The sequence below is a fragment of the Callionymus lyra genome, chromosome 16 (assembly GCF_982586985.1).
Source record: "Callionymus lyra chromosome 16, fCalLyr1.hap1.1, whole genome shotgun sequence".
Lineage (NCBI taxonomy): Eukaryota > Metazoa > Chordata > Actinopteri > Syngnathiformes > Callionymidae > Callionymus > Callionymus lyra.
The window spans coordinates 15849763-15873626 of NC_141833.1; the positions used below are offsets into that span (position 1 = coordinate 15849763).

Genomic DNA, 23864 nt, shown 5'->3' on the forward strand with positions numbered 1-23864 from the left:
GCTGCTGCTCCTCCGAACACACACACTCTGCCGCGGGAACCTCCTCTCCTGGTAGATCCTCTCCCTCCATCCTCCCTCCCTCCCTCCCCCGCTCCTCCCTCCACCACTCTCTGTATTAACTGACTTCTGGATTGAAGCTCTCACGCGTTCGTTGCAGAAGACAAACGCATCTGAAGGGTCTGAATTGTTAGGAATCTTGTCCTGAATGTAGCTCTACTTCTTCTCCCTGCTAAAATCATCATGAAGTTTCCTCGGCAGTCATCTCACGGCCATGAACATTTTCTGTTTAAGGTTCGACAACTTGTAGGACACCAGATAACTGTGATGTCATCAGTGATGCCGCGTTTCATTGTCAAGGACCCGATGATCCATTTTCGTGAGTCCCAGGGTTTATCATCTGTAATGACAGCTGTCAATCAAATCAATGATCTGACTCATTGATTTCTCCAGACATGTTTCACTCTCCAAAGGTGAGAAAGAAAATGCTTTAAGTGTTTCTTAGTGTTTAAATCACAATTAACAGTAAAGTCTGGATTCACTAGAAATAGCAGCTGTGCCATGAGCGCCCTCTAGTGTCTGTCTGTCAAAATGTTTATAGAAAGTGTGGATTGTGTGTAAAAAGAGACGTCACAGGTTGTTAATGGGTGGAAGAAAACAAGATCGTCTATTCCATTCAATCAATCATTCAACATCAATGCTGGATGTACTACACTAGACTGTCCACTAGATGTCCATCTAAACACACGCACGCTTCACTGGTTTCTTTGTTCGACACGAGCTGAAAAAGATATCTTCACAACACGTATCCCGGATGACTTTACGTGTTTAATTTGTATTTTTGTACCACTATTGCTATTCTCATCTTTTCACTTCGTGATTTGCTTTTATTTTGAAGCGACTCCCGTCTCTTCCGGTGACCCCCCTCCACCCGAACCGTCCGTGCCCACGGTCCTCTCGGACCGATGTGAGTCAACGGTTCGAGTCCAGGTCGTCTCTCCCGAGTGTCAGGTGAGTGAAACCCTCTCTCCCGAGTGCCGGGTGAGTAACATCCTCTCTCCCGTGTTCCTCTGTGCGCTTTTGTCCGCGGTTACTGCAGGCAGCGGCTACACCTTTCAAAGTAAAAGCCTGTTTTGCGCCGCTGCTGTGTAATGGCGCACAATGCGGCATTTTTAATTCAATTTACGCTGAATGAACTCGCTTATTACTGTCGCTTGCAGTCTTGTAGAGCCAACAGAAATGCTCGTGATTTTTATTGACGAAGAAAACACCATTTTCTGGGTGTATTTGTTTTTTTTTATGGACAACACGCACAAAAAACATCATGTCGTATTTGTTATTGCTGGTGTCCGCTATCACGTGTCAACAACTCGACTTATATATAAATTGTCGCGTCCATTTTTTTTTTTAAACACGTTTGTGTCTTTACGTTTTTGGCCGCCGCGTCCTTAGTTCGTTGCGTTTGACGCTCCGTTCGTTTAATAGGGCTTTTATTGTGAAGCGTCGCTTCCGGTGTCGGTGTTGTTTTGAAGGCAGCACTGCGGCAGCTCCTCCCGCGGCTCCTCTTCCTCGCTGACGCTCGTTCGACGGACGCACTCGGTGTTATCGCGGGCGGACAGCTGGAGAGATGTCCTTGACGGGGGGAGGAGTCTGGGAGGTCGTGGGGACCCACAAGCGGTTCTAACGGTGGGGATCTTTGTCTGCAGGGTCGCTGGGATGCTCGTCAAGTGGACTTTATCTGGAGGAGCAGCAGAGAGGACCTGCTGACAGGAGGAGGGGGGGAGGGATGCTTGGTCTTGGTTGTGGTCCGACAGAAGAGGCCCGAGCAGCTTTTGGATTAAATGATGAGCGACAGCAGCTCCAGACAATAGAGCACACTCTCCGCCCGCGTCCCTGGACGACCCGAGTCTGGATGCTGTCCTTCATTATTCATGTGACGGGCAGCTGCCCTTGAGCACCGGAAAGGTTTTGTCGCTTTCAGAGATGGAGGATCACGAAGAGACGGAGATGACCGAGTCCCTGCGGAACGAGGAAGAAGGTCCAGGTCCCGACCTCAAGTCTAAGAGTCTGACCGAGGCGGAGCCCCACAAGGAGGCGCTGCTCAAGGGCTCGGCCGGGATGGCGGCGGAAGAGAACTCCGAGTTCATGCCCGCCACCGCCGAGTCCCTGCAGGAAGACCCTTCACCCAAGTCGGGGAAGTCGGCACTGAACCGGCCCGCCTCCTACACCGACACCCGTCGGACCCGGAGCGTCGCCAGGAGGAAGCCGCTCGGGTTCTTCTCTGCCCAGATGGCCAGACTGAGGCTCCCCGCCAGGAAGTACCTCTCTGTGGTGAAGCAGGACTCGCGCTGCTTCCTGTTCTGCATGTGCTACCTGACGTTCATCCAGTCGCTCATGGTGTCGGGCTACCTCAGCAGCGTCATCACCACCATCGAGAAGCGCTACAGCCTCCGCAGCTCCGAGTCGGGCCTCCTGGTCAGCTGCTTCGACATCGGGAGCCTCCTGGTGGTCGTCTTCATCAGCTACTTCGGGGGCCGGGGCCAGAGGCCGCGCTGGCTGGCGGTTGGCGGGATCCTGATAGCCATCGGGGCCGCCCTCTTCTCCTTACCTCACTTCATCTCGCCGCCGTACCAGATCCAGGAAGTGAATTCGTCGCTGGGCAACGAGGGTCTTTGCATGAACGGCAATGCCAGCGGACGCCTCGACATCGCCTCCTGTCCCAGGGACCAGGAGGGCAACGAGCACAACGTGTACGTGGCTTTGTTCATCATCGCACAGATCCTGGTGGGCATGGGCTCCACGCCCATCTACACGCTCGGACCCACCTACCTGGACGACAACGTGAAGAAGGAGAACGCCTCGCTCTACCTCGGTGAGTAGTATTGGCAAGAATCTGGCGCCACGATACGTATCACGATACAGGGGCAAGTATATATGTGTAGTATTGTCGAGTACTTGGCTCTGGTGTTGCAGAATTTACAGACCACATGACTCTTGATGAAGTCGTAACTGCTTTCATTTGTTTTGGAACCAAAATATGTCCAAACATCAGCTTTAAAAGCTGCTGGAGTCACTGTATCCTCTCATCCTCAGTCATCGCTGGGACCTTGCGGGGTTTGTTATTGTTCCTTTAGCTGCTAAGAACATAATGACTGCTGCCATCTAGCGGCCAGAAGTTTATTTGCAACACAAAAATGAACAAACGCTTTGAATATTTGCATGTTAGTTGTAAATAAAACAATCATATTATTTTATTTCATACTCTTTATATAAAGTATAAACCCTTAAATAACTATGATAAAAATCATATATGGTTGAAGCAATAATGTCAGACCAAAACATTCAACATTCTTCGAGCAGACCTGAGTCATCATGACGTCACCAGTCGTCTTGATGACATCATCAGTCGTCTTGATGACATCATCACTGTCATTCTTATGCTGGCTGGAAGTTTGTCAGAGCTGACCCTGAAGTCCCGATGTTCCTCTGGACGTTCTCCAGAACTTCTGTTGGTGACTCGATCCCGTTCAGCCGAGTCCAACTGCCAGAAGTTCTGGAGGACAGCAGGCGTTTGGGCCGGACCTGGTATAATAGTGCAAACAATTTATATTGAATTTTAAATGGCTACGAATAAAACAATACTAGGTACATTAAAAGACAAAATGAAAATACAGCATTTTCAGCATAAGCATCACCCGGTGAAGGTCGTTGACCCCTGTGACATGACGTCACGCTTCTGTCGAACCACGTTTACTCGACGGTTGCTGAGTCGAAGCAATTACCTCTGATGTTGAACACGGGAGAGGAGACTCTCCGAGCGACCACTCGGCATCGACCCGCTGCCTCTTTTTTACGCCCGAGATAAATGGAGGAGCCGAGTCAGCAGACGAGTCACGACAGATTGACTCGTCAGCTCGAAGGTTTTGAAAGGAGGACACAAATCCGTCAGACACGTGCGTCCGTCACTGACTTCCGGTGCTTTTGAGTCGATCGCTAAAGCGACTCGAGTCTCGGAAGAATCGTAAACGAGTGTTTTGAGATCAGATCGATTCTTGGAAGTTTATGGTGAAGAAGGTTAAACCCGGTCGACGCCGCGAGCGACTCGGCCCTAAAGGAGTCACGGTCCGTTACTACGGTTGTCCTGGACCTGAGCCGCTTCCTAGTGTTCTACTCCGAGTCCCCCCTCTGGCGCCGGAGCTCCTCGCTGAGCTCCAGTGACTCCTGCACTCGTCCTCGTGACGGACTCGGTTGTCGCTGTCAGCTGTGGAGCAAACGTTCCGCTCCACATGTGTTAGCCTACTTTAGAGTCCTGCTCGAGGGCACGTCAGACACGGCACCAGAGAGACTCTCCGGCCCGACTGACACCATCACAGACCTGACGCGTCACGGGGCAACGTAACATGTAGAATTGTGTTTTTCTTTATATAGTCAGACATTTCTGTGGGAGTTAGTTATATTTTTAATTATATAATATAGCTAATTATTGAATTAAACATTTCAAATGCTAAGAATTTATATATTTTTTTAGAATGTGTTTTTCAAACATGACATTTTAATTATGATAATTGATTAAAAATAATCTGTATATTGAAGGTTGAATTTTCTTTTATTTAAATAATTTATTAAAAATTAATGGATTTATATTTTTAATCAATCAATTACTTTAATATTTTTTAAATTTAAAATGTATTTTTTAAAATTCGTATCTCTAGTGTCACCAGACAATACCAACGGAGTACCGAGCTACTTGATTGAAGTTTCAGCCAATCGCGCGACACGTAGACGATCACATGACTGATCGGATCAAGTTTTTATATATTGAATTAAAAAGGCTTCGAATTAAAAAATGTTGAATGCACAGCATTTATTTTTGCATTATTGGAATTTGAATATCAAACCCTATGTTAAAACAAATTTATTTATTTTGAATATATTCAATTTTTAAATTAATTAAATTACCAAAATAAAACAACCTCAATATGCAAGTTATTGAATTAAACTATTCAAAAATAATTAAATGCTTTTCAGTTCAGAGTTTCAACATTTAACATGTTATATTCAACCATTCAATAGTTATACTTCTACATTCATTTCCCAGCCTGTCGGGGTCAGAGCCGGTCACAGTCGGACCAGGGGGGGGGGGGAGACAGTGATGAGTCGGCATGTTGTCATGACGGCAGCATCAGCCCTTTTGTGGGGGGCCTCGGTCGGGGGTCGTGTCTGCGGGCGCTCGGTCACGTGACTCCACAGAGGTGTGTCTGGGGGACCAGAGTCCTGGTCCAACTGCTCCAACGGTTCCCAGGACTCGAGTCACGCCAACTGACTGTTTCTTTTTAACTGCAGCCAAGAATGTCGGAGGTTAATTCCTACTAATAGGAGAAATCTGGTTCAGGGCTGCCGGGTCACATGACCTGCACACACACACACACACACACACACAAGTCTTTGTGCCCAAAACGCCTGATTAATTTGATTCCACAGTTGCTCAAGGTCAATGAGGGCGACACCAGGAAGTCGTTTTGAACCGCTTAATGCCTTTTATTGCGTCAGAAGTAGGATCATTTCTCCACCAGGAATTCTCAGGCGTGTGATGATTCATTAAAATACAAGAAACTTCTATTAAGTCTTAATAAATGTCTGGTCGTCATGGCAGCCATCATGTACGTGATGGGAGCTCTGGGACCTGCCGCCGGGTACCTGCTGGGTGGAGTCCTCATCGGCTTCTACGTGGACCCCAAGACCTCGGTCACCATCGACCAGAGTGACCCCCGATTCATCGGGAACTGGTGAGTCCAGGAGGTCGCCCGAGGTGTGTGAGGGTCGGTGTCGTCAGGTGTCGTGTTCCTCTGCTCACAGGTGGAGCGGCTTCCTGCTGTGCGCCGTGGCCATGCTGCTGGTCATCTTCCCCATGTTCACCTTCCCCAAGAAGCTGCCGCCGCGGCACAAGAAGAAGAAGAAGAAGAGGAAGAAGGTGAGCCTGGAGGAGCTGTCGAGCGACGACGACGTGCTGAAGGAGAAGAGCAACAACAAGAGCCAGCAGGTGTCCTCGTCCATGGGCTTCGGCAAGGACATCAAAGGTGTGTGTGTGGGACTCATGTTGATGACTTAACTCTGTGATACTTATTTTGAGGACTCAACTGTGTTGGACTCTTGTTGATGACTTAACTCTGTGGGACTCGTTTTGAGGACTCAACTCTGTGGGACTCATGTTGATGACTTAACTCTGATACTCATGTTGATGACTTAACTCTGTGGGACTCATGTTGATGACTTAACTCTGTGAGACTCATGTTGATGACTTAACTTTGTGGGACTCGTTTTGAGGACTCAACTCTGTGGGACTCATGTTGATGACTTAACTCTGATACTCATGTTGATGACTTAACTCTGATACTCATGTTGATGACTTAACTCTGATACTCATGTTGATGACTTAACTCTGTGAGACTCATGTTGATGACTTAACTCTGTGAGACTCATGTTGATGACTTAACTCTGTGAGACTCATGTTGATGATTTAGCTCTGTGGGACTCGTGTTGACGACTTTACTGTGTGAGACTCATGTTGATGACTTAACTCTGATACTCATGTTGATGACTTAACTCTGTGGGACTCATGTTGATGACTTAACTCTGATACTCATGTTGATGACTTAACTCTGTGAGACTCATGTTGATGACTTAACTCTGTGAGACTCATGTTGATGACTTAACTCTGTGAGACTCATGTTGATGATTTAGCTCTGTGGGACTCGTGTTGACGACTTTACTGTGTGAGACTCATGTTGATGACTTAACTCTGTTGGACTCATGTTGATGACTTAACTCTGTGAGACTCATGTTGATGACTTAACTCTGTTGGACTCATGTTGATGACTTAACTCTGTGAGACTCATGTTGATGACTTAACTCTGATACTTATTTTGAGGACTCAACTGTGTTGGACTCTTGTTGATGACTTAACTCTGTGGGACTCGTTTTGAGGACTCAACTCTGTGGGACTCATGTTGATGACTTAACTCTGATACTCATGTTGATGACTTAACTCTGTGGGACTCATGTTGATGACTTAACTCTGTGAGACTCATGTTGATGACTTAACTTTGTGGGACTCGTTTTGAGGACTCAACTCTGTGGGACTCATGTTGATGACTTAACTCTGATACTCATGTTGATGACTTAACTCTGATACTCATGTTGATGACTTAACTCTGATACTCATGTTGATGACTTAACTCTGTGGGACTCGTTTTGAGGACTGAACTCTGTGGGACTCATGTTGATGACTTAACTCTGATACTCATGTTGATGACTTAACTCTGTGGGACTCATGTTGATGACTTAACTCTGATACTCATGTTGATGACTTAACTCTGTGAGACTCATGTTGATGACTTAACTCTGTGAGACTCATGTTGATGACTTAACTCTGTGAGACTCATGTTGATGATTTAGCTCTGTGGGACTCGTGTTGACGACTTTACTGTGTGAGACTCATGTTGATGACTTAACTCTGTTGGACTCATGTTGATGACTTAACTCTGTGAGACTCATGTTGATGACTTAACTCTGTTGGACTCATGTTGATGACTTAACTCTGTTGGACTCATGTTGATGACTTAACTCTGTTGGACTCATGTTGATGACTTAACTCTGTGAGACTCATGTTGATGACTTAACTCTGTTGGACTCATGTTGATGACTTAACTCTGTGAGACTCATGTTGATGACTTAACTCTGTTGGACTCATGTTGATGACTTAACTCTGTTGGACTCATGTTGATGACTTAACTCTGTGAGACTCATGTTGATGACTTAACTCTGTTGGACTCATGTTGATGACTTAACTCTGTGAGACTCATGTTGATGACTTAACTCTGTGAGACTCATGTTGATGACTTAACTCTGTGAGACTCATGTTGATGATTTAACTCTGTGGGACTCATGTTGACGACTTTACTGTGTGAGACTCATGTTGATGACTTAACTCTGTTGGACTCATGTTGATGACTTAACTCTGCGAGACTCATGTTGATGACTTAACTTTGTGAGACTCATGTTGATGATTTAACTCTGTGGGACTCATGTTGACGACTTTACTGTGTGAGACTCATGTTGATGACTTAACTCTGTTGGACTCATGTTGATGACTTAACTCTGTGAGACTCATGTTGATAACTTGACTCTGTGGGACTGAAGTTGATGACTCAACTGTGTGGGACTCATGTTGATGACTTTACTGTGTGAGACTCATGTTGATGACTTAACTCTGTTGGACTCATGTTGATGACTTAACTCTGTGAGACTCATGTTGATGATTTAACTCTGTGGGACTCATGTTGATGACTTTACTGTGTGAGACTCATGTTGATGACTTAACTCTGTGGGACTCATGTTGATGACTTAACTCTGAAACTCATGTTGATGACTTAACTCTGTGAGACTCATGTTGATAACTTGACTCTGTGGGACTGAAGTTGATGACTCAACTGTGTGGGACTCATGTTGATGACCTAACTCTGTGGGACTCATGTTGATGACTTTACTGTGTGAGACTCATGTTCATGACTTAACTCTGTTGGACTCATGTTGATGACTTAACTCTGTGGGACTCATGTTGATGACTTAACTCTGTTGGACTCATGTTGATGACTTAACTCTGTGAGACTCATGTTGATGATTTAACTCTGTGGGACTCATGTTGATGACTTTACTGTGTGAGACTCATGTTGATGACTTAACTCTGTAGGACTCATGTTGATGACTTAACTCTGTGGGACTCATGTTGATGACTTAACTCTGTTGGACTCATGTTGATGACTTAACTCTGAAACTCATGTTGATGACTTAACTCTGTGGGACTCATGTTGATGACTTAACTCTGTGAGACTCATGTTGATGACTTAACTCTGTGGGACTCATGTTGATGACTTAACTCTGTGAGACTCATGTTGATGACTTAACTCTGTGGGACTCATGTTGATGACTTAACTCTGTGGGACTCATGTTGATGACTTAACTCTGTGAGACTCATGTTGGTGACTTAACTCTGTGGGACTCATGTTGATGACTTAACTCTGTGGGACTCATGTTGATGACTTATCTCTGTGAGACTCATGTTGGTGACTTAACTCTGTGAGACTCATGTTGATGACTTAACTCTGTGGGACTCATGTTGATGACTTAACTCTGTGAGACTCATGTTGATGACTTAACTCTGTGAGACTCATGTTGATGACTTAACTCTGTGGGACTCGTCTTGAGGACTCAACTGTGTGGGACTTGTGTCGATGACCTTACTGTGTGGGACTTGTGTTGTGTGTGAGTTTTGTGTCACTGTGTATTACTGTGTTTGATTCATTTTGTGTTGAACTTGTGTCTGTGACACTCAACTGTGTGTGACTTGTGCGTCTGTGACTCTCATGATGGTAAATGAGGATCTAATGACACCCCGTCCTCTGCAGACCTCCCCAAGGCAGCGATCCGGATCCTAAGCAACGTCACCTTCCTGTTTGTCAGCCTGTCGTACACGGCCGAGAGCGCCATCGTCACGGCGTTCATCACCTTCATCCCCAAATTCATCGAGTCCCAGTTCGGCATCCCGGCGTCCAGCGCCAGCATCTACACAGGTGAGTCCGAGCGCGCCATCCTGACGACTCCCCGGCCTGACCGCCGCTCCGACCCCCCTACAGGTGTGATCATCGTGCCGAGCGCCGGCGTGGGCATCGTGCTGGGCGGTTACATCATCAAGAAGCTGAAGCTCGGCGCCCGCGAGTCGGCCAAGTTGGCGATGATCTGCAGCGGCGTGTCTCTGCTCTGCTTCTCCACGCTCTTCATCGTGGGCTGCGAGAGCATCAACCTGGGCGGCATCAACATCCCCTACACCACCGGGTCGGTACCTCGGCGCCGTCCTCCTGACGCCAGACCTCATCATCGTGTGACTCTTGCAGGCCGACGCTCACCATGACTCAGAGGAACCTGACCGGAGGCTGCAACGTCAACTGTGGCTGCAGGATCCACGAGTACGCGCCGGTCTGTGGCTCCGACGGGATCACCTACTTCAACCCCTGCCTGGCCGGCTGCAGCGGCGTCGCCAATGACAGCAGCGGGGTGAGTCCATGCCAGTCCTCACGAGTCCAAATGAGTCCTCACTAGTCCAAATGAGTCCTCACTAGTCCAAGCAGGTCCTCACGAGTCTAAACGAGTCTAAACAAGTCCTCACTCGTCCATACAAGTCTAAATGAGTCCTCACTCGTCCATACAAGTCTAAATGAGTCCTCACTCGTCCATACAAGTCTAAATGAGTCCTCACTCGTCCATACAAGTCTAAATGAGTCCTCACTAGTCCATACAAGTCTAAATGAGTCCTCACTCGTCCATACAAGTCTAAATGAGTCCTCACTCGTCCCTACAAGTCTAAATGAGTCCTCACTCGTCCATACAAGTCTAAATGAGTCCTCACTCGTCCCTACAAGTCTAAATGAGTCCTCACTCGTCCATGCCAGTCCTCACGAGTCCAAATGAGTCCTCACTCGTCCAAGCAGGTCCTCACGAGTCTAAACGAGTCTAAACAAGTCCTCACTAGTCCCTACAAGTCCAAATGAGTCCCCACGAGTCCTCACTCGTCCCTACAAGTCTAAATGAGTCCTCACTCGTCCATACAAGTCTAAATGAGTCCTCACTCGTCCCTACAAGTCTAAATGAGTCCTCACTCGTCCATACAAGTCTAAATGAGTCCTCACTCGTCCATACAAGTCTAAATGAGTCCTCACTAGTCCATACAAGTCTAAATGAGTCCTCACTCGTCCATACAAGTCTAAATGAGTCCTCACTAGTCCATACAAGTCTAAATGAGTCCTCACTCGTCCATACAAGTCTAAATGAGTCCTCACTAGTCCATACAAGTCTAAATGACTCCTCACTCGTCCATACAAGTCTAAATGAGTCCTCACTAGTCCATACAAGTCTAAATGAGTCCTCACTCGTCCATACAAGTCTAAATGAGTCCTCACTAGTCCATACAAGTCTAAATGAGTCCCCACTCGTCCATACAAGTCTAAATGAGTCCTCACTCGTCCATACAAGTCTAAATGAGTCCTCACTAGTCCATACAAGTCTAAATGAGTCCTCACTCGTCCATACAAGTCTAAATGAGTCCTCACTAGTCCATACAAGTCTAAATGAGTCCTCAATAGTCCATACAAGTCTAAATGAGTCCTCACTCGTCCATACAAGTCTAAATGAGTCCTCACTAGTCCATACAAGTCTAAATGAGTCCTCAATAGTCCATACAAGTCTAAATGAGTCCTCACTCGTCCATACAAGTCTAAATGAGTCCTCACTAGTCCCTACAAGTCTAAATGAGTCCTCACTAGTCCATACAAGTCTAAATGAGTCCTCACTAGTCCATACAAGTCTAAATGAGTCCTCACTAGTCCATACAAGTCTAAATGAGTCCTCACTCGTCCATACAAGTCTAAATGAGTCCTCAATAGTCCATACAAGTCTAAATGACTCCTTACTAGTCCATGCCAGTCCTCACAAGTCCTCACTAGTCCCTGCCAGTCTTCATGAGTCTAAATGAGTCCTCATTAGTCCATACAAGTCTAAATGAGTCCTCACTAGTCCATACAAGTCTAAATGAGTCCTCACTAGTCCATACAAGTCTAAATGAGTCCTCACTAGTCCATACAAGTCTAAAATGAGTCCTCACTCGTCCATACAAGTCTAAATGAGTCCTCACTAGTCCATACAAGTCTAAATGAGTCCTCACTAGTCCATACAAGTCTAAATGAGTCCCCACTCGTCCATACAAGTCTAAATGAGTCCTCACTCGTCCATACAAGTCTAAATGAGTCCTCACTCGTCCATACAAGTCTAAATGAGTCCTCACTAGTCCATACAAGTCTAAATGAGTCCTCACTCGTCCATACAAGTCTAAATGAGTCCTCACTAGTCCATACAAGTCTAAATGAGTCCTCAATAGTCCATACAAGTCTAAATGAGTCCTCACTCGTCCATACAAGTCTAAATGAGTCCTCACTAGTCCATACAAGTCTAAATGAGTCCTCACTCGTCCATACAAGTCTAAATGAGTCCTCACTCGTCCCTACAAGTCTAAATGAGTCCTCACTCGTCCATACAAGTCTAAATGAGTCCTCACTCGTCCCTACAAGTCTAAATGAGTCCTCACTCGTCCATGCCAGTCCTCACGAGTCCAAATGAGTCCTCACTAGTCCAAGGAGGTCCTCACGAGTCTAAACGAGTCTAAACAAGTCCTCACTAGTCCCTACAAGTCTAAATGAGTCCTCAATAGTCCATACAAGTCTAAATGAGTCCTCACTCGTTCATACAAGTCTAAATGAGTCCTCACTAGTCCATACAAGTCTAAATGAGTCCTCAATAGTCCATACAAGTCTAAATGAGTCCTCACTCGTCCATACAAGTCTAAATGAGTCCTCACTAGTCCCTACAAGTCTAAATGAGTCCTCACTAGTCCATACAAGTCTAAATGAGTCCTCACTAGTCCATACAAGTCTAAATGAGTCCTCACTCGTCCATACAAGTCTAAATGAGTCCTCACTAGTCCATACAAGTCTAAATGAGTCCTCACTCGTCCATACAAGTCTAAATGAGTCCTCAATAGTCCATACAAGTCTAAATGACTCCTTACTAGTCCATGCCAGTCCTCACAAGTCCTCACTAGTCCCTGCCAGTCCTCATGAGTCTAAATGAGTCCTCACTAGTCCATACAAGTCTAAATGACTCCTTACTAGTCCATGCCAGTCCTCACAAGTCCTCACTAGTCCCTGCCAATCCTCATGAGTCTAAATGAGTCCTCACTAGTCCATACAAGTCTAAATGAGTCCTCACTAGTCCATACAAGTCTAAATGAGTCCTCACTAGTCCATACAAGTCTAAGTGAGTCCTCACTAGTCCATACAAGTCTAAGTGAGTCCTCACTAGTCCATACAAGTCTAAATGAGTCCTCACTCGTCCATACAAGTCTAAATGAGTCCTCAGTAGTCCATACAAGTCTAAATGAGTCCTCACTCATCCATACAAGTCTAAATGAGTCCTCACTCGTCCATACAAGTCCAAATGAGTCCTCACTCGTCCATACAAGTCTAAATGAGTCCTCACTCGTCCATACAATTCTAAATGAGTCCTCACTCGTCCATACAAGTCTAAATGAGTCCTCACTCGTCCATACAATTCTAAATGAGTCCTCACTCGTCCATACAAGTCTAAATGAGTCCTCACTCGTCCATACAATTCTAAATGAGTCCTCACTCGTCCATACAAGTCTAAATGAGTCCTCACTCGTCCATACAAGTCTAAATGAGTCCTCACTCGTCCATACAAGTCTAAATGAGTCCTCACTCGTCCATACAAGTCTAAATGAGTCCTCACTCGTCCATACAAGTCTAAATGAGTCCTCAATAGTCCATACAAGTCTAAATGACTCCTTACTAGTCCATGCCAGTCCTCACAAGTCCTCACTAGTCCCTGCCAGTCCTCATGAGTCTAAATGAGTCCTCACTAGTCCATACAAGTCTAAATGACTCCTTACTAGTCCATGCCAGTCCTCACAAGTCCTCACTAGTCCCTGCCAGTCCTCATGAGTCTAAATGAGTCCTCACTCGTCCATACAAGTCTAAATGACTCCTTACTAGTCCATGCCAGTCCTCACAAGTCCTCACTAGTCCCTGCCAGTCCTCATGAGTCTAAATGAGTCCTCACTAGTCCATACAAGTCTAAATGACTCCTTACTAGTCCATGCCAGTCCTCACAAGTCCTCACTAGTCCCTGCCAGTTCTCATGAGTCTAAATGAGTCCTCACTCGTCCATACAAGTCTAAATGAGTCCTCACTCGTCCATACAAGTCTAAATGAGTCCTCACTCGTCCATACAAGTCTAAATGACTCCTTACTAGTCCATGCCAGTCCTCACAAGTCCTCACTAGTCCCTGCCAGTCCTCATGAGTCTAAATGAGTCCTCACTCGTCCATACAAGTCTAAGTGAGTCCTCACTAGTCCATACAAGTCTAAATGAGTCCTCACTCGTCCATACAAGTCTAAGTGAGTCCTCACTAGTCCCTACACGTCTAAATTAGTCCTCACTCGTCCATACAAGTCTAAATGAGTCCTCACTAGTCCCTACACGTCTAAATGAGTCCTCACTCGTCCATACAAGTCTAAATGAGTCCTCAATCGTCCATACAAGTCTAAATGAGTCCTCACTCGTCCATACAAGTCTAAATGAGTCCTCACTAGTCCATACAAGTCTAAATGAGTCCTCACTCGTCCATACAAGTCTAAATGAGTCCTTAATAGTCCATACAAGTCTAAATGACTCCTTACTAGTCCATGCCAGTCCTCACAAGTCCTCACTAGTCCCTGCCAGTTCTCATGAGTCTAAATGAGTCCTCACTAGTCCATACAAGTCTAAATGAGTCCTCACTCGTCCATACAAGTCTAAATGAGTCCTCACTCGTCCATACAAGTCTAAATGAGTCCTCACTCGTCCATACAAGTCTAAATGAGTCCTCAATAGTCCATACAAGTCTAAATGAGTCCTCAATAGTCCATACAAGTCTAAATGAGTCCTCACTACTCCATACAAGTCTAAATGAGTCCTCATTAGTCCATACAAGTCTAAATGAGTCCTCAATAGTCCATACAAGTCTAAATGAGTCCTCACTACTCCATACAAGTCTAAATGAGTCCTCAATAGTCCATACAAGTCTAAATGAGTCCTCACTAGTCCATACAAGTCTAAATGAGTCCTCACTACTCCATACAAGTCTAAATGAGTCCTCACTCGTCCATACAAGTCTAAATGAGTCCTCAATAGTCCATACAAGTCTAAATGAGTCCTCACTCGTCCATACAAGTCTAAATGAGTCCTCAATAGTCCATACAAGTCTAAATGAGTCCTCAATAGTCCATACAAGTCTAAATGAGTCCTCACTACTCCATACAAGTCTAAATGAGTCCTCAATAGTCCATACAAGTCTAAATGAGTCCTCAATAGTCCATACAAGTCTAAATGAGTCCTCACTACTCCATACAAGTCTAAATGAGTCCTCAATAGTCCATACAAGTCTAAATGAGTCCTCAATAGTCCATACAAGTCTAAATGAGTCCTCAATAGTCCATACAAGTCTAAATGAGTCCTCACTCGTCCATACAAGTCTAAATGAGTCCTCAATAGTCCATACAAGTCTAAATGAGTCCTCACTCGTCCATACAAGTCTAAATGAGTCCTCAATAGTCCATACAAGTCCTCACAAGTCCTCACTAGTCCCTGCCAGTCCTCATGAGTATAAATGAGTCCTCACTAGTCCATACAAGTCTAAATGAGTCCTCACTCGTCCATACAAGTCTAAATGAGTCCTCACTCGTCCATACAAGTCTAAATGAGTCCTCACTCGTCCATACAAGTCTAAATGAGTCCTCACTCGTCCATACAAGTCTAAATGAGTCCTCAATAGTCCATACAAGTCCTCACAAGTCCTCACTAGTCCCTGCCAGTCCTCATGAGTATAAATGAGTCCTCACTAGTCCATACAAGTCTAAATGAGTCCTCACTCGTCCATACAAGTCTAAATGAGTCCTCACTCGTCCATACAAGTCTAAATAAGTCCTCACTCGTCCATACAAGTCTAAATGAGTCCTCACTCGTCCATACAAGTCTAAATGAGTCCTCACTAGTCCATACAAGTCTAAATGAGTCCTCACTCGTCCATACAAGTCTAAATGAGTCCTCACTCGTCCATACAAGTCTAAATGAGTCCTCACTCGTCCATACAAGTCTAAATGAGTCCTCACTCGTCCATACAAGTCTAAATGAGTCCTCAATAGTCCATACAAGTCCTCACAAGTCCTCACTAGTCCCTGCCAGTCCTCATGAGTATAAATGAGTCCTCACTAGTCCATACAAGTCTAAATGAGTCCTCACTCGTCCATACAAGTCTAAATGAGTCCTCACTCGTCCATACAAGTCTAAATAAGTCCTCACTCGTCCATACAAGTCTAAATGAGTCCTCACTCGTCCATACAAGTCTAAATGAGTCCTCACTCGTCCATACAAGTCTAAATAAGTCCTCACTCGTCCATACAAGTCTAAATGAGTCCTCACTCGTCCATACAAGTCTAAATGAGTCCTTGCTAGTCCAATTTAATCCTCACTTGTTTAAATGAGTCCTAAATAGTCCAAATTAGTTCTCACAAGTAAAAATGGGTCAAAATGTGAGTCTTGAGTCACTAGAGTCACAAGTCAATGTCTCATTCGTCTCCTCCAGGTCCGGAACTACTCGGACTGCGCTTGTGTCCAGAGCCGCCAGGTGATCACGCCGTCGTCGGGCGGTCAGGGTGGGAACCAGCTGCAGGTGGTCATCGTGAAGACGTACCTGAACGAGAACGGTTACGCCGTGTCGGGGAAGTGCGACCGCACCTGCAGCACGCTCATCCCCTTCCTCATCTTCCTCTTCATCGTCACCCTCATCACCGCCTGCGCTCAGCCCTCGGCCATCATCGTCACGCTCAGGTACAGCGAGAGTCGTTTGTTTGAGTCTTTGACTTGTTTGACTAGTGTTTTATGAGTCATGTCTGACGAGTGTGTGTTTTTGTGTTTGATCGTGTCTAGGATTCGTTTGTGAGACTCAAGTGTGTGACTAGTGTCTTTTACTTGTGTGTGCGGGAATAGGGTTTGTGACTTGTGTGTTTGACTGATGTCTATGACTTGTTTGTGTAACTTGTGACTTGTGTGTTTGACTAGTTTGTGTGTTTGACTGATGTCTGACTTGTTTGTGTAACTTGTGACTTGTGTGTTTGACTGATGTCTGACTTGTTTGTGTAACTCGTGACTTGTGTGTTTGACTGATGTCTGACTTGTTTGTGTAACTCGTGACTTGTGTGTTTGACTGATGTCTGACTTGTTTGTGTAACTCGTGACTTGTGTGTTTGACTGATGTCTGACTTGTTTGTGTAACTCGTGACTTGTGTGTTTGACTGATGTCTGACTTGTTTGTGTAACTCGTGACTTGTGTGTTTGACTGATGTCTATGACTTGTTTGTGTAACTCTTGACTTGTGTGTTTGACTGATGTCTGACTTGTTTGTGTAACTCTTGACTTGTGTGTTTGACTGATGTCTATGACTTGTTTGTGTAACTCTTGACTTGTGTGTTTGACTGATGTCTATGACTTGTTTGTGTGTTTGACTGGTTTGTGTGACTAATGACTTGAACTTGTGTGTTTGACTTGTTTGTGTGTCTCATGACTTGTTTGTGTAACTCTTGACTTGTGTGTTTGACTAGTTTGTGTGACTCATGACTTGAACTTGTGTGTTTAACTTGTTTGTGTGACTCATGACTTGTTTGTGTAACTCTTGACTTGTGTGTTTGACTTGTTTGTGTGTCTCATGACTTGTTTGTGTAACTCGTGACTTGTGTGTTTGACTAGTTTGTGTGACTCATGACTTGTGTGTGACTTGTGTGTTTGACTTGTCTTTGACGAGTGTGTGACGGTAGTGTCCTTGACATGTCTGAGACATCAGACAACAGTGGTGTGGTTGTAGTTTCGAGTCACACGATGACTTGCTTCCTCCGGTGTCTGCAGGTCGGTGGCAGAGCAGGAGCGTCCGTTTGCTCTCGGGATGCAGTTCGTCCTCCTGCGGACCCTCGGTAAGTGACCACGTCCAAGACCTGGTGTGAGGGATCCAGATGTGTGTCTGTTGTGGTTCAAGCTTCTTCTTCTTCCTCCTCCTCAGCCTACATCCCGACTCCCATCTACTTCGGCGCGGTGATCGACACCACCTGTATGCTGTGGCAGCAGGACTGCGGCGTCCACGGCTCCTGCTGGGAGTACGACGTCACCTCCCTGCGCTTCGTCTACTTCGGCCTCGCCGCCAGCCTCAAGTTCTTCGGCTTCCTCTTCATCTTCCTCACCTGGTACTCCATCAAGTACAAGGAGGAGCGCGTGGAGCGCTGGCTGAAGCGGCACCTGATGCCGGTGGACACGGTGGGGAGCCTGGTGTGTCACCCGGGGGGTCACAAGGGTCACGCCCGCACGCGCTCCTGCCCCGTCAACATCCCGCGGACGGACCAGGGGGCGCTGCTGGTCAACGGGCTGCCGCGCGCCGGCGCCCTGAACCGCGGCGTCAGCACGCAGAGCTGCCCCGGCGACGAGCTGAAAGCAATAACGCCCCCTCCCCCCGCCACTGTGGCTCCGCCCCCCGCGGCACAGTCGCTAGAACAGGTTTCAGTCCGAGTCTGAACCAGAGCCATGAAACCCCCCCGACACCCCCCCCCCCCCCACGGTACCATGTGCCTTCTGTCACTCGGAAGAGACTTCGGAGAACACTTGGACGTGTTCAGGGCGACGCGGTGCTACCGGGAGAACTTTCCTGCCACGGTCCGAGTCTCTGCCGTACGCTTTAGCCAGAACCACACCCGAGTCCCACCAGTTCCGCCACATCTCATCGGTAGTCCGGTCTCCGAACCACAGTCCTTTGGTGGTTCCGTCGTTGTCGTCACGTAGTCGTCGCCCGTCATGTAGTTTCATCATCAACAATTAGGGAAACGCCGATCGATCGATTGAACTCCGATTTCGTCCCGCTAGACGTTGGTCCTCCGGCCTCGGCAGCTCGCCGCTTGTGGCGCCACCTGCAGGAGCGACCGAGTATTTTTATTGACTGAATGATCTTGTTTTCAAGTTGTCGAGAGAATAAAGTTGAAATGAGTCCAAATGTGTTGCTGCAGCTCCACAAACATTACGACCGCCTAGAAGAACACGCCGACTCGACGAAGAAAAAGCGAGTCGTGGATCAGAAGCAGCTTTTATTTCAGGTCTGGAGATGAGTCTTCGGGTCACACCAGAACCTTCTCTGGGTCCAGTTTAATGTCCAGGTCCTCATCAGAGTCTGAAGAGAAACAAGAGTCAGCCTGAACATTATGACCACCTGCCTCTCGGTCCTGGGACATCATGTCCTCTGGACGGCTGCCAACCACTGCAGGACTGTTGGTGAAAAGAGCGACACCTAGTGGAGGGACGACTGACCTGCGACTGATTCTGGCGGTGAGTAGAACTGTCCGTCCGACATCGGCCCGGGGTACATGAGCGGCGCTCGCTCAGCGGCGTCCAGCAGTGACCGATACCCTGAGACAGACAAGTACATGAACCCGCGATACTCCACAAGAGGGCGCTACAGTACGGAAGTATATCAGTGCCATCCGAAAATGAATGGTTGAATTTAACATTTCAAATATTTTTAGTGAGCATCGAACTTTCCAATCATGTGACACCAGACGATCACGTGACTGTTATCAAGTAGCTCGGTATTCCATTGGTACTGTCTGGTGTCACCATTATATATTTTATATTGAAAAGACAAAATAAATTAACTATTGAAATTATATCAAAGTCCCTTAAGTTTAAAAAAAACATTTAAACATATAAATGATTAAATTCAATGACGGTGAAGACAAGAAATGACAAGAGGAACAGGAAGTCATTTAGATTTAAAATCGATCATTTGATGCCTTAGTTACTAAGGGAGACCCCTGGTGGCCGAAGACTGAACCGCAGTCACTATAGTGTGAAACTTATTAGCGATGACGTCACTCACTGTTTTCCTCTTTGGCCTCCTGAGGAAGAACTTTGAAGTCCAGCAGCCACGTCTCCATCCAGGCCAGCACGAAGGACACGATGGGCAGCAGGTAACCGAAGGCCCCCTGAGAGAGCAGCTACACACACACACACACACACACACACACACACTGATGAGTAATGTGTGTGTGTGTGTGTGTAGAAGCACGAACCGACTCTCACCTTTGATAAAATGACTTTGGCGATGAGGAAGACGCAGCTGGCGGCGGTGGTCGTCTGTCGAGTAAAGAAAACGACATGTTGTTAAAACAAAAACGGAACAAGTCACATGACCACAAACGGAACAAGTCACATGACCACAAACGGAACAAGTCACATGACCACAAACGGAACAAGTCACATGACCACAGACGTACCGCGATGGGCCACCAGTGGCGGAGCCGGCAGACGGCGTAGGCCAGGATGAGGACGGAGAATCTGAAGACCGCCAGAAGCTGCGGGAAGACGACGCACACGTGAGCTTCACCCCGACACACAAACCAACAACGGCGCCGTTTTGGCGTGCAGTACAGGCTTCAAACACTAGGTGTCACATGACCCGCCCCGCAGACTCACAAAGATGTCGAAGAAGGAGGCATGGTAGTCGTAATGCAGCACTTCCTTCTCCAGCTGTTTGGGAATTCCTCCATTTACCTGCCAATCACACATGACCAAGGTGAGCCAAAACATTATGACTAGCTGAGAAATTTACTAGGGGTGTGTTTTAAAAAGACACGTATCAGGATACAGGGACAGCAATACGATAGATTACGATATATTGTGATACTGTAGTTACCTAAATATATATACATATATCTATGTGTAGTATTGTCGAGTACTTGACTCTGGTGTTGCAGAATTTACAGACCACATGACTCTTGACGAAATCGTAACTGCTTTCATTTGTTTTGAAACTAAACTAAGTCGAATGTATCCTCTCGTCCTCAGTCATCACCGGGATTTAATAGTTCCTTTAGCTACGGAGGATGTAATGCACATAGCGTACAGATTATTAATTGCAACCTAAACGAACGTAGAGTATATTTGCACATTAACTGAGAGGTAAAAATAAAATATTTTTATACATTTTTGATGAAAAAAAAAAGGAGTGAGATTTCAAAGCCCCCCAAAAAAGTTAAATATATATATTTTGTTAACAATGAATTGCAGATGAATATCAATATGGTATTGTAAAAATAATATGCAATATTATATAGTGTAGTATAAGTTTTTTTAAACAAAAGATTTTGTGTTCTAGTAAGTCATTTTTATTTATATAGCGCTTTTCCAGACCAGGGTCACAAAGCGCTTAAACAATCAAAACAATATTCAATAAAGTATATACTTTAAAGGTCAAGATAAAACTGATAACACAACAGGAGTTCCAGAAAATCAAGGAAAAGCCTGAACAAATAAAAACCTTTCATCCGAGTTTATTGGGCTGTGTATTTTCAGTTGAAACAATAAACAATGAAGTCCTGCCTGGTGTCAAGGTTATGTTACATTTTATATTGAAAAGACAAAAAAATATATATTGTTATAACATCAAACCCCTCTAAGTGTAAAAAAACAAGAGAAAAAATAGCAACCTTTAAATATATAAATTAAAATTTAAAAAAATCTCCATCATGACCGTCAGTCTCTCTGTCAAATATTAAAACAATAAAAAATGAGGAACAGGAAGTAATTAAGTTTAATCTTTCAACCGAGTTTCTCCAGCTGTGTATTTCCACTTCGAACAATAAACTTTATCATCGTCATTCAGTTGAATTTGACATTTACACATCAAACCTGTCCTGGTGTGTGTTTCCTGGATCAACAGTCATAAGACGACTAACGACAACAACCAGTCACAGTTGAGACACACACACACACACACACACACACACACACACACACACACACACACACACACACACACACACACACACACACACACACACACACACACACACACACACACACACACACACACACACACACACACACACACACACACACACACACAAAACTCAACAAAGAGCCACAACACAACCGATCAAGTCGTCTCTCAAGTGAATCATCGACTATCATGTAACAAAACACTTTAACCAAACCCTGGTAAGACTTTCTGACATCACTTCCCGTTTGTGTCAGAAGTCTCTAGAATCAAGACACCTTTATTGCGAAGAGGTCAAACCAGGTCGACTCGGATGGAAAGGATTCGCTCGGAGGGACTCACTCAGATGTGTGGGACTCATCCGTGAAACTACTGGGTCGGTATCAGATAATTCAACTCACGTTGAGCTCGATGATCCAGAGCAGGCTGACGAACAGGAGGTCAAAGGTGACGAAGAGGCAGAAGGTCCTCCTCACGTCGGAGATGCACTTCTTCTCCGCCCCGAGGTCGTAGGACTCGGCCCGCACGGAGATGGGCGTCGTGCCGACGACTCCCCTGCCGGTCAGCCGCGAGTCGGCGCTGCTACTGCATCGGCTCTCCATGTCAGAGCGCCATCAGCGGAGAGACCTGGAGCACATCCCTGAACACACCAGGGTGAGGGGTCAAGCAGGTGTGGAGAGGACGGACCCGTGACGTCATCAGAGGAGGCAGACACTACTGTCTGCTACATTTATGAACCCTGGTCAGGTGACACCTCTGGACCACACGACAGAAGCGACTCAGGAACGACATTTTGTGTTTAATCGTCACCACGTTCTTCACACTTGAGTCACCGTGACGTTGACAACGTTTTAATGTTTGACTGCAGCTGGACGCTAGCAAACATGCTAACAAACATGCTAAAAAAACATGCTAACAAAACAGCGACGACAGGAACTCAACAAAAATACATACATTTATATATACATTTCTGACGCTTACATCTTAATATGCTAAGATCTTGAATTTCAATTTAGCTGAACGACAGGTGTGACGTCATCCGGGTGCAAACACTGCGGTGTTTTTTGTTGTTGTTGTAGCTTTATGTTAGCCTCGCGAGCTAACTCTCACGTTGTGTTGACAATGTTTGTGTTTCCGGCACAGACACACAACTCACCGACACACGAATGGAAGAAGCTTCTGGTCCAGTCCCTGATGTTGAAGTCTGCAGGTGAGAAACGAAACTGACCCTGTACTGTCCCGGGACCGGAAGTGTTTTCTCGCAAAGGCGCCTGGGACTTGGAGTCTGAAGGTAAGAAAGAGGCTGTTGACAAAAGCGTGAAGTGAAATTAAAAGATTAACTTTAATTTTGAGTTTAATTACGTCTGCGGAGTCCCACAACCGAGTCAGTGTCAAGAGTCCAAATTAAAAAAAAATGTTCAAGGGAACCCTGTAAGATCGTGTTGACGTTTGAAACGGATGTGACCATTAATGTCAATAAAAAAAAAACGGTTTGCTGTAAATATTTGTTTCACATGAAAACTATTATCTGATCTTAACATGTGAAGTTACGGACAAAATCATTGTTTTTTTTTCTTTGTCTTAAAGTATATCACTGGCATCAGAAAACATTTCAAATGTTGAAACTTTAAAATAGTTAAATCATTTGTATATTGTTTTTTTTATAATAATACAATCAAAATAGTGAAATATACTTAAAAAAAAGTCAGTTAGAATGAGATACTCTGTCCTCTTGAGTTACAATTGTTCATTTTGAAATTATTAAAATAAAATACACTTTTATTGATAGAAATTATTAAATTAAGGTAAGGTAAAACTTTATTGATCCCTCAGGAGGTCTCCTTCGGGAAATTGTTTTTTCCAGTAGCCAGCAAATTCGGTGAATACAAAGAAAATCAATGGTTAAACTTAAAACCTTACATTTTTCAATATTATGATAGGTTAGGTAGATCTTCATTGATCCCTCAGGAAATTGTTTTTTTCCAATTAGACACAGCAATACAGCAATTATTCATAAAAACAAGAACAAAATCAAAGAAATAAAGGGAAAGAACAAGATGATACAATCTAAGTCTAAAGATAAAGAAAAATAAAGACAAAGGACACAAAGACTAACATAGAACAGAACGTCATGATACTTTCGCTCCACTCCTGCCCCCAAACTCAGAATTGTACAATCTAATAGCACGAGGAATGAATGAGTCCCTGAGTCTATTAGTGTTGCATCATGGGAGGAGTCTGCTCACTGATGACAGTGTTCAGAGGATGACTGTCATCATCCATGATTGACAGTAGATACCACTTATCTATTTCCATGAAATAACTTTAAAGGGTAAAT

At 45.3% G+C, this 23864-nt stretch overlaps 2 protein-coding genes across 2 annotated transcripts; one reads left to right on the forward strand and one right to left on the reverse strand.

The window, feature by feature from the left end:
- The first annotated feature begins 906 nt into the window (after positions 1 to 906).
- Positions 907 to 18742, forward strand: slco5a1a (solute carrier organic anion transporter family member 5A1a). Its single transcript, XM_087811534.1, has 10 exons — positions 907 to 1008; positions 1704 to 2869; positions 5651 to 5783; positions 5854 to 6074; positions 9462 to 9626; positions 9690 to 9888; positions 9948 to 10107; positions 16304 to 16548; positions 17620 to 17684; positions 17771 to 18742. The coding sequence occupies exons 2-10, from the start codon at positions 1981 to 1983 to the stop codon at positions 18274 to 18276; spliced, it is 2583 nt and encodes an 860-aa protein (XP_087667660.1). The 5' UTR covers positions 907 to 1008; positions 1704 to 1980; the 3' UTR covers positions 18277 to 18742.
- An 84-nt stretch (positions 18743 to 18826) lies between these two features.
- On the reverse strand, positions 18827 to 22796 carry stard3nl (STARD3 N-terminal like). Its single transcript, XM_087811537.1, has 8 exons — positions 22683 to 22796; positions 21928 to 22166; positions 20224 to 20301; positions 20025 to 20102; positions 19831 to 19884; positions 19628 to 19745; positions 19060 to 19158; positions 18827 to 18922 (listed from the first exon to the last, which is right to left on the reverse strand). Exons 2-8 carry the CDS (start codon positions 22126 to 22128, stop codon positions 18870 to 18872), a joined length of 681 nt encoding a protein of 226 aa, XP_087667663.1. The 5' UTR covers positions 22129 to 22166; positions 22683 to 22796; the 3' UTR covers positions 18827 to 18869.
- Positions 22797 to 23864: the final 1068 nt, after the last annotated feature.